Raw genomic sequence first — 12,136 nt, 5'->3', positions numbered from 1 at the left:
ACTTTAGATTTACAAATCATAATGTACACTCCCGGGCAATGAAAAAGTTCCACTCACAAAATGCCGACACCAATCGACCCCAATTTTTTCAAAGATCTAATTTAAAATTGGAACAAAATATTACCGTTTTTTGTTGGTAATATCATGATGCTCTATTTAATGTACTTCATTGTTGCAGAAGACGGCATTAAGCTAGCCTTTTCCGTTTCGAAGTAATTTGGTGATGTTCTCAGTAGAACCTTTTCATTGCCCGTCAGTGTATTATTAGGTAAAGATAATTTAAAAAATATTTTTTCACTAAGAAGACTATGTAGTTAAACACTTACTAGCTTTTTTTTTTAAATCTTCTGATGCGCTATTACTTGAATGTTGCAGACGGCGGCGGCATCACTAAGCTAAGGAACTGTTTCATTGCTCGTCAAAGTATTTCAAAAACCACAATAAACTATGTTCAATATCTGTGTATTTCACTGTGCCAATAAATGAGTCTCTAAGGGAAAAAAATATGATAAAACCATTGGATAAAACTTAGTCTTTTACCAAACTTTAATAGACCTATATTTTATAACTCTTTCCATTAAAGAACCACAAGGTTTACAAGCCTAACTTTGTAAGAGTTCCAAGTTATAAAATAAACATTTTATAGTGACAAATTGCATTTACGGTATAAATTGTTTGTAAATATTTGAAATTTATAAGACTTAGGATAATTAAGGCAATTTATTGTACTCTTTCTTAAGTTTAACTTTGTAATCTACACAACCCTGGGTTTATCGTTATTTTTTAAGCCCCTCTATTAATATAGGTAATTATAAATCTTGAACAACGCAAATTTTTGATGGATATTGCCGATTTATCACTTTGAAATAGAGCAGGAAAAAAACTGATACTCTTCAATTAACTCTTTCCTCAAATAATTAATGTTATTGATAAACTTGTCAGGTTTTTATCCTCATTATTTTCATTATCCTCACTATAAAGTGCAAGAGGTTTGGGAGGGTAGGTATAGGTAGATATCATATCATACATAAAATCAAAATGTATTCAAATTGAAATACAAGTAAAAACCTATAATTTCCACGAAATAATCGCCGTCGTTGCTTCAGTATATAGCCGTTTACTGTATTTTAATGCAATCTAAGCTGGATCAAAGCTTTGAAGCTCAATGCTCAACGTAGTCAATTTTTCGCTCGTAAATAAAAAGGCTAGCTGAAATAAGTAATATTTTAAATGTAAAAATCTATAGTAGCCCGATTTATCAGAACTGAGTGCCCAGCCACTGATACCTGGCCTAAATGGTAGATAAATGAAATTAAAACCAAACTGGGTAGCCATTAGTTTGATTTACTGCCATTGACATAGTAAAGGATTTTTATACAGGTTACCTTTGTACTCTGTTTATATTACAAAGAAAAGGTCAGTATTGTTTAGTTAAATAAAAGGGGGATGATGATGGGCATGATATTGTAGCAATACAAAAGAGATCAATGTAGAATCTGATAGAATGTTCTTACAAAGCGGAAAATAGTGTTGTCTCAATTATATTTCTTGGACAGAATTACTTTACTATTTTATACCATATTATAGTGTTATAATTCACTGAGTTTAGACTCTACAATCTTTACTACTCCACTAGTAAGGTTATTTCTTTGAATATGTTTTTGAGCCTACATTTCACGAATGAATCGTTAAGACGTTTGGATAAAAATGTGAACAAACAGACACAATTCATATAAATATATAAACTACTTCCCGAATATCAGTATGGATGGCATTGTAAATACATGGCGAAGATGGCATGAAACTTTCTAAGTGGATATCGCAGCAGCAGGATGCAGTTACAAACTTGTCAAAGCACAAACTAATAAAATTAAAACTTTGCGAAACTCGTATCATATGCGTGCGATGTTGGATTGTAACTTGGTGCCAGAATCAAAAATACAGTTTTATGTTGCACAATTCTATAAATAAGCTAAAAAAACATTAATTTTACATAGAAACTTTGTTGGTTACGTGACTTTTTACTATGGAGAATGTTTTTTTTTCGCGAATTATGAAATTCTGATTTCAGTTTCGGGCTTATATATACCATGTTGCACATATTTATAGGTTTCGGCTTAGTATACCCTTTTTGCAACATCCTGTATATATATACATAGGTATGTTGAACTCATGAAAAAGTATGTACATACTTATGCAATGAAGTTGTCTCTATCCCATATGGCCGAAACAAATTGAAGCATCTCCAACCAGCCAATCATGGAGATGTTACAATTACAAACAACCCACCAGTCTTGCATGACATGCCCTGATGTAGACTATTTGCGGGGTATGTGTGTTTATTGTACGTGCCATGGAATGTAGTATATGGGATATACTCATATCATCTATCTCAATCTGTTCGTTCTGGTACAAGGCCTGGTTTCTCACTTGAGTAAAACCTTAGGATGAACTGAAAAAATACTGCCAGTTTCTATAACTCTATCTATCCATAACGATTTTGACAGATTGTTACTTTTGATTATGTCAAAATCGTATGAAAGTAACTACCAGTAATGGATAGATAGAGTTGTAGAAACTGGCAGTTACTCAACTGAAATTCAGCCAATGACAGCGCTGCCTGTATTACATACTAAAGTTATGCCTATTAGCTAGACGTTTTCAGGTGTGAAACTAGCAGTAAGACAGGGAAGTTTAACCTACAAAAAGTTATGTACAAAGACAAACCACAGTAACTTGTTTTTAACAGATAGAAAGTTCAGGCTTTAAATAAATACTTATGTAAATTGCGCCCTAGAAAACTCTTCAATATACAGCATTGCACCATTTTATTTAGGTATTTCATAATTTGACAGAAAAATGTACACATTGATGTTGAATTTGAATTCACAAAAATTAATTTTAGCAATGTTAACTATAAATTTTGATACTAACTGAAAGTTTAGATTTACAAAAACAATCAGGAGTTGGTTTTCGAACAAATAATTTTAGTTTTTGACTTTGTAAAATTATATTTGGTGCCTTCAGTTCTTTGTTAGTTAAAGTCCATATTAGTATATATATTCCTAGTGCTTGATAAAAAAATATACTCGTGAGCAATTAAATAGATCCTCCTGCCATTGCCAGTCCATATGTCATTGGAACTTTTTCATTGTATGCGAGAGTAAAATTGCCGTATTCCACTTTATCCACAATATTTCACCTACTATTTATTCATGGAAGACACTAGATAAAAGATAAAAGACAAGATAAATATTATTTATTCGGTGTCGGAAATACACACAGCAAACAACAAATAAAACAAAAGATATGACTAAACTTATTGTTACTACTATTATAGTACTACTATTTATTGTTAACAGGATGGAGATCTTCTAGTTCGCGGAAACAGTAAATTTCTAAAAGCAGCTACGGCGGCGCGCCGGTGAGTACAAAATACGTCAAGTACAGGTTTAATAATTTGCATAAAACTATGAAAGTTTTCACGCACATAAAATAGCGCTTCTCTAGCGAAAGCTGTCATGAAACTTTTGGCGGGTAGAAGATGGAAGAAAACGGAAATTATTTTCGTTTACTTAAGTTTCAATGTATTTATTAATCATAAAAAAACACAGTATCATTAATAGTGATCCACAAAACCAGTTTACTGGTTTGTCTGTGGATTCAGACAGAAGTTGTAAACTCTAATCCAGTATTGGATATAAGTTTAGATATTATTTCGTTTATTCATGATCTCATGGAAATTTTGTATCAATGATTCATTCATCGATACGATTTTACACATTTTAAAAAAGCGTGAGTATGATTTTAAGAAAGATTAGAATTTCTGAAAGAGTCGATTTCCTGAACATATTATTACCGTTTATACCAAGTCCCGCGCTACTGAGCAAACCAACCTGTCTGAAGAAAAGGAAATAGTTTATGATAAACTTAACTTTGTCTCCTTAGCTTTCTCTCTCGCACTTCCTACCACTGTCTCCACAACACTAATGGTTAAATGGAAAAAATGCTATTAGAAGTAACTTCGCCTATGTACTTTGTTGTGCTATAAATAATAAAGTAATCATAAATGTTACAGAGCTTAATAAGTGATACAAATTTACTCAGAGGTGAACTTAGAGTGTAGACTGTATTTTTCCATCCTTTATATTCGTATTAATTATATTATTTTTAATCCATGTACCTATGTTTTACTTTACGGATTATTATTATCAAATTGGATATAGCTTAATGGGATTATGCTATTTATTATAATATCACGATTTTGAACTGGCAAAAATGCATATAGTTGAATGTTAAACGAGTATAGTTATACCCTTTTTGCAACACCATGTATAACGGAATCTAAGACTAGCATGTTCCTGTGAATTTTTTTTAAGGAAACGTGAAGTTCGTGAGAAAAGCTGGTAAATGGATAAAATTTAAATCTCTGTATGCATTAAATGCATATGTAAGTAAAATTTTCATGGAAACGTAGGTCCTCTGGCTTGGTATTGACTTTGAACACAATTTACAGAAAAATATTGCTATGTTGAAAACGCGCAGGCATTTCACCTGTCGATAAACATAATACTAGTGTATGTACTAGTATATGAGCTTTTCTGAAAAAGTATAGTTTAGAGTTTAGTGGTCCTGACTGTTATGCCGAAGGTAACGGATTCGATTCCCGTATACATATTTCACTCACAAAAACAAGTAAGTACTTATGTCATAAAAGTAAGCTTCCAAAGATATACAAGATCGATTTCAATTAAACAGAAGGAATAAAAGCCACAATGAATTTATAATTTTTTGACTCCATTCCAGTTTTTGTAAGCAAACATTGCGTAAGACTGCAGTAGCCATTGCGTTAACAACACCTTGCCTTATGGAATTTTCGACTTTAAAACAATGCGCTAAATATTAGATTTCCATAACAGAAACGAAGACAGAAGGCACTGCATGGGAGACTTGCAATTCGTTAGTCACTAGAATAAATTATTTTAATAAACTCGGGGTTTGCTTTCTTTAAATTGCTCGAGTAACCTCAGTATGGTTTTGTGCTGTTTTTCTTAAACAAAGATTTTCATTAAATGAATAGCTTTCCTATTATTTATACCTGTGCCTACCTTTATATATTAAGTTCTAATTACTCGTACAATATGTATATCATAATAAGTATTCCTATTTAATTAAATAAATACTTCATCTAGTGCTGTGTTAAGATTTTCATTGGATGATTAGCTTTTCTATTTATTCCTGCCTACCTTTATGTCTCTAGTGTTTTCCATTTTTGTCTGTCTAGAGCCACTTCCATCCAGTTTTTGCCTGCCGTTGACACAATGTCGTCTTCCCAGCGTCTTTTCTGCCTTCCTCTTTTTCTTTTTCCGACCTGAGGTTTCCAGAAGGTCAGGATTTTGGTCCATCTGGTTTCATCAGACATTCTGGCAACGTGGCCAGCCCAGTGCCATTTCATTTTTAAGACATGATCAACGGCATCGATTAATTTAGTTTTACTTCTGATTTCATTGGCTCTGACTTTTTGTCTCAGTTTGATCACTAGAGAAAACCTACCTGAAAAGGTATAAGGAAAACGTTGAGGGAGGCCAAGGTCATATGGACCTCTAGTTTATTTTATAATTAAATAATCTTTTCGTTTCGTATTATGTTACATCCAACTTTGTACTGTACTCAGAAACATGTAGAAATGTAAATATGAAATTATTAAGTTAGTAGCATGTTAGTATTTAGGGAAGTCATGTTAATTATTAAGTGAACTTAAACTAGAAATAAATGGCTTATATATATATACCTTTATGTCTAGATCTAGTTTTATAAAATAATACTCAATAAGTATGCCTATTTAATTAAATAAATACTTCTTGTTTCTTTTAGTTCAGAGTTTTATTATTTGAATTTTTATTCGACTTGGCACTGTGTGTTATCCTGGTTTGGACCCATAACATTAACTTATGGAAACCAATATCAAAAGTAAATGCATTGTTTTTTTTCAAACAAAGCAACAACTACCCTAATCATTATACCTGTAATGGGTAATATAGGATTTATAAACTAAGAAAATAGAATCCGATTATTCAGAATTCTGTAAAATGACAATGGGCGTTTTGGGACCTATGTCCAATAAAGATGAGTCATACATCGTTGGATAGCTCTTTTCAAGTGAGCAAAAAAATATTATGACGACAAATCCGTATAAGATGTCCATTTTGAAATATATTCGTCGGAAGGAAGTATTTTTCTATGGCATTGCACTCTCTCTCCTGATGACAGTTAGAGCGTAATACACGTAAACACGTATTATTAAAATGGAAGAAATTACTTTCAACTGGTTTTATTTACTGAGATAATAAACAATTATAATAATATAATGAATGATGATCATTTTGTTATTAAAAATAAAAATTAATGTGAAAAAATTACAAAAACATTAAAATTACAGTATTAAAACATAAAAACTTTCAGGGTACGATTATTCTAATTGGACAGTAAATCAGGACTAGCGCTTCCATTAATCATATTCTGCAAAAAATACCTTTTCAACGACGTATCACTCATTTCTATTGTTGATGGTCCCAGCTTCCATACATTGGTGCCCATCATCATTTCTTTTATTTTCTTCTATTACAAACCACCACCCTTTACAGTCGTCGAAATATAATATGGCCGTTTTGACAGCTACGCAAATTTGCTTTGTACTCTTGATTTACTTGATGAAATACATAAAAAGACACATAGTTTGGCTTATTTTTTAACGACTGAAATAAAAAAGTTAAAAAGTTAAAACTTTTTAGGCACCAAAAGTTACTTATTGTTTAGATTTTTTATGATTTAGATTTGACACCAGATGTCATCCCATACATTTTTGAGCTGTCCAAACGGGCCTGTTATATTTCGACGACTGTACTTAACCTTCGAAAAGTTATTCCTAGTTTTGTGACATTATGCACCGCGCTGAGTTTCAAACATTGGAATTTCTATTCTAAAATGATACCGGGTTTCGCCTATCTCTCGCCGTCTCTCTATTTTCACCTAATAGGTACTTCCTACTGGGTCCGGTATAAACGTGCTCGTAGCTCAGACTTTACCACAATGGAGTTTGTTCCATCCCCCTACTTTATCTTTGTGCATCATTCTTATTATTATTAAACATTTATTTCCAGATATCATCCATAGTAAATTAGTAAAACATGCACAACGTTATCTTAACGTTAAATTACGGTTATCCTTGCATTATAAATAAACTAGCTGTTCCCGCGATCTGCGCTTCGCCTTAACAAGTTTTCCCGTGGGAATTCTGCGATAAAAAGTTGTATACCTATGTGTGTTAATTTTACTTAAATGGGTTTAGGTTCAGCCGTTTGGACATGAAGAAGTAACAAACATACACACATACTCACAAACTTTCGCATTTATAATATTAGTAGGATTACGTTATATGAAGATAAATACAAAATTACATTAAAAAGGGTTCAAGTTTACCATTTCAATAATCCATCATACAATGGGCTGTTACGGTAAAGAAATTTTCGACTTGCATAATAGCACATCTAGATTACGCGTGAGTCCTGATATTGCGATTAAATTAATTGTCAGATAATTTATAGCAATACATTATTAGTTAAATTATAAACTTTGACCGCATATTATATCGGCGGAAAGCTATAGATCGCATCCAGTGGCGAGCTTTGGGAGGTGCCTACGTCCAGGAGTTAACTGCTATAGGCTGATGTTAGGCCCTAGGCCTAGGTATGGGTGTTATAGACCTAGGTGAATGAAAAACCTCTTTTAGATATTTTTAATCTACTTGCGCAAGTATGTGCTGAATAGTTTTTGTAAAACAAATTGTGCTGGGATGTGAACGTGTAAACATAAATATTTACAGCACATTCAAGCACTTAAAGTTTTAGCCAACAAAAACATAGCTTAGCACCAAACGAATACTAATTTAAAGAACACAGTTTGTTTGTGTTTGTAAATAAGGGTTTTTAGTTTTAAAGATAAATACAACATACATACATGGATACACACAGATATACGCAAAAAGTGACAGCTTTATACTATGATAGCACAAAATGTTTAATTCAGTATAATATATAAGTTTATTATTACCTTATTTATAATTCAATCCAAGTGAAAATATTTTGACTTCCGCGTTAAGTAAGCGTAAGTGTTAACTTTGAACCATTATAAGAGTTTAATTAAATTGAATGGGGTTCTTTTGCTCAGAAATCGGATTGCATACTAAAATATATTATTTATTGACCTTCTGGATTGTCTTCAATATCTCAATCGATATTATCGAGTGTAGGTAATTCACAGCTCTTAAATATATTGTTTATTTAGATTTAAGTTTACAAATAACGCATTTTAAAATGAACATTGTAAGGAGAATCTCGACGGAATACGAACTGAGTTGGTATTTCGCACAGCTATGTATCTTGGAAAATCAATTACAATAGAAACTTATAATTAATTATGATGATCATTCTGGCCATACTTCTTACATATTCACCCGTACTCATAGCTATAATTGAAGAAGTCCTGCCAAAGTCAAAGTGCTTGCAATAGGTGTAAAATGAAGCAATAAAACCTCAGCTTCCAGCTGTGTACAACTGTAAAGCTTTCATGTTATTCACAGCGGCAGCGCATCGTGCTATTAAATAATTTTCCATTGTACATACCTCTACAATTGATTCTTATCTGAAGATGCTGGAAAGTCTTAAAATCTCACTCATAATACAGCGCGTAAAAAAAAACCCTTCCTTCATTGGAAGGAGACCCGTGCCCCAGCAGTGGGGACGTGATGGGTCGTGATGAATACAGCGCGTAAGTATAAATCATTGACTTACCAACTTGGTGTTAACTCGTTATTGTTTCCAAGGCTCGCGTTTTCCCAGGGAGGCTTAGACTGCTTCTGGAACCCTGCTCCTCCCCCCGCGAACATTAATGACAACGCCAACAACACAGCACTAAACACTCCACCAACACTTTTCTAACCATCGATTCACATGTTGCAGCACATCTAGATAAATCCAGATATGTCCAGCTTAGACCAGTTTTCGGTAGTTCATTTCTTGACGACGTTGCATTTTTGCATTTGGGCGGCGCGGGCGCAGTGTGCGTTGCCGCGGCGATACTAGACAGTCGGATTGAGCATTTTCATTATACTTAGTAGATACGAGTATGTGTGTATAGTTTCAGTAGATATGCCAAATATTCCGGGAGATGCTAATAACTGAGTCTTTGAGACGCTCCGACGACGCTTGTTTTATTTTTGGTGTCGCGAGTTTTTACTTTTGCGTAATCTTAGATTGAGCCCTCCGTTTGTTTACGCAATATGATTGATTAATCATCTGTGACGCAGATCCGTCGATATTATTGATTTCATAAAGTTTTTTTAAAATTGTTTTTAGTTCCGCGTGTCCTTGTTCTATGATGCATCTTATTACCATTTACTTTGCTCCAGTTTGGCAATACGGGTCTAATCCAACTGATTTTGATTTTCATTAGTAAAATAAAGTTAACAGCACTGCCATTGTGACAGGCAAGAGGTGATTTCAAGAATCATCATATTTCGCCATAGCAAACTGCATAATTTCAGAGAAACTGTTATCTTTAAAATACAAAAAAAACATACTGTTTACCACTTACCTTACACGTTCACCTCCAGCATGTGAGGAGTGTAATTATACGTACCTGGAAAAAGATAGGATAAAATTAGTCTTATATTAATAAACAAAGTACAAACGAAAAATAAAATGAACTAAATACTGAAGTCAGGGCATTTCAATGAAATGATACTAAAGTGCTATAATATAAAAACTGCATATATAAAGAATTTGACATTTATAATCGCTTGGCTGGCACGAACCTAGTGAAAGAGTTAAAAAGACTTTTATCCATTATGTGATGATGATACATGACGAACTGACGAAAAACTTATCGCAAAGTCTAACTGATGAGGATTTTTTTTCCTACCATCTATTTGGTAATTAATAAACTAAGTCAATTAGGTTTTCAATTCAAACTGGTGGTCAAATGTTGGAAACTAGATATAACTTTCCCAACTACTGGGTGGTCAATTTTAAACCTATAGGATAGAGTTAAGGTCAAGGTTTGGGCTCACCTGTCCTGAGTCTGGTCGGTGGACGCGGCCGAGCTGTCCCTCCCGCGGCGACGGTTGCGGTTCACCAGCCCCATGAACTTGCCCAGCCAGGGGCTCTTCTGCCCGTGGCTCATCCCCGGCTGCCACATCGTCATCGCCCCCTACTCGCCCCACCCCTCCCTAACCGTGAAGCATTATCATTATCTCGCAGAAGCACATACACATGAACGCGAAGTTGTGGATCAGGAAGTGGTGGTATTGGAAGTCGTGCAGCGTCTCCCGTATCTCATCTCCACGGGCCGTAAAGAATCTGTACACTAGGTGCAGCAGCAACATCGACGCCCAAAATATGAATATCAGTACCAATGAAAAGATTAGTGATATAGTCTCCATTTATGCTTCGTTGATTCTCCTGGGCTTTACTTTCTTTGCGCCTGGGCGGCTTGTGTGGAGTTTTATTCTCTTACTCTTTCAAGGCCTCTCTCCAGATTCACAGTTTCTGTACTCTTATCGTAGTTGATGTGATGATGAATGATGATTGAGGCGAACGATGAATTTGATGAACTGAAGTAATTAGATAACTTATCGGCCGCCAAACAGCAGATAGTATTTATCACGGAAGAAGTCTATGAGTCTTTGTCGTATTTTTATAATCACGAACGCAAGGTACAATAGGCACAAGATCAAACTGCAGGCGGGTCTTCTTTGGAAGTAGAAGTTTCCACGATCCATAGGACCCAAGAGTTAAGGGTGGAGCTTTAGAGTTCGCAGAGAGAAGAAGAAGAAGGTGTCGGTGTTAGCAGTTCTTGGTATCAAGTAGCGGGCGATGATGTAATCTGTAACAATAAAATAAATGATTAGGACTTAACTAGTAACCAACACATAAATAACTAGCCTGGTCAGCCTAGAAGACACAACAACACTTTGCCACAGCCTTTCTCATGCAGCCACTACCGGATACATTATTATCTAACGTCTAAATCAGTCCAGCAGGTAGAAGTTGTCCTAGAATAGTATGCTTGTGAAATTTATAAAACAATTAAATGTGGACTTGTTGTTTTCAACTGGTTTTTTTAGAACTAAAGAAATTCGGCGGGAAATTAATAACAAAAATTGCAATATTATAAGTACATTTCGGCATGGCCGGATAGCAACAATCCATTTGAGATTGACGTTTGTTTATGTTAAAATCAGTTAAAATATAGAAATCAGTAAAATTTTCTCTTTTATATAAAAATAAACCTATAAGTACAGGGTGCAATCACCAGAGATTTACCATTAACTAACACCAACCACGAAACCTCCACGATCTAACTTACACGTCTGTATTCTACTCAGCGCAAACGTTTCTTAATAGATAGAGCAAAGATCTAATAGGGCTATGCATTCCGTATGCATTAGGCTCCTTGCCCTGAGTCAGGGGGGTTACTCTATACTGACGAAAAATGAACAAACGAGAGCTGTAGTGCAATCGACACTTTCAATACAACGAGATAGAGTCGTGGGTCGCGCAGCAGCGCACCGAAACTTCATTTTTCTTCATATACAGGTTGTTGCAAAAAGGGTATACTAAGCCGAAACCTACATGCGCACCATGCTATATGTAAGGCCGGAAATGAAATCAGAATGACAAAATTCTCAAAAAATATACATCATTTCCCATATAAACTTTTTATGTGACCTTTTTACTATGGAGAATAAATTTTAATTTTCGCTAATTTTGACATTTCATTTCCCGGCTTAGATATAACAAGCTGCACACCTAGCTATCGGCTCTCTCACTTTTTTGCAACACCCTGTAGAGTAACCCCCCAGTGGCGGGCCGGTGTTGCAGTCCGGATAGCGATACATGGTCGCGTGAGTCACGCAACCTGCCGCCACGACTCGGCGTAGAACTCGCGGTACAAATCTACAGGCTGTCGCGGACCCAAAATGGATTTTCAGAAGTGGGATTCCCGTGTCATAAAGACAGTCAGATGAACATCGTGGTTTTAAACAGGATTAGTTCCCACGATGGTGTCGAAAACGCGA

At 34.7% G+C, this 12,136-nt stretch overlaps 1 protein-coding gene across 2 annotated transcripts in view; it reads right to left on the bottom strand.

The window, feature by feature from the left end:
- The window catches only part of LOC119694813 (potassium voltage-gated channel protein Shaker), a 191,064-nt gene extending 180,795 nt beyond the window's left edge, over window positions 1-10,269 (bottom strand). The window contains exon 1 of one of the 2 annotated variants that reach the window (XM_048632835.1): window positions 10,127-10,269. In XM_048632835.1, coding sequence (XP_048488792.1) covers window positions 10,127-10,260 — 134 coding nt within the window. In that variant the 5' untranslated portion in view covers window positions 10,261-10,269. Of the gene's footprint in view, window positions 1-8,849; window positions 9,068-10,126 lie in introns of those variants that run through there. The other variant, XM_048632837.1, reaches the window with a different exon arrangement.
- Window positions 10,270-12,136: the final 1,867 nt, after the last annotated feature.

The sequence above is a fragment of the Plutella xylostella genome, chromosome Z, assembly GCF_932276165.1.
Source record: "Plutella xylostella chromosome Z, ilPluXylo3.1, whole genome shotgun sequence".
NCBI lineage: Eukaryota > Metazoa > Arthropoda > Insecta > Lepidoptera > Plutellidae > Plutella > Plutella xylostella.
Note: the sequence above shows the minus strand (reverse complement) of the source record. Positions and strands in the feature narration are given on the sequence as shown.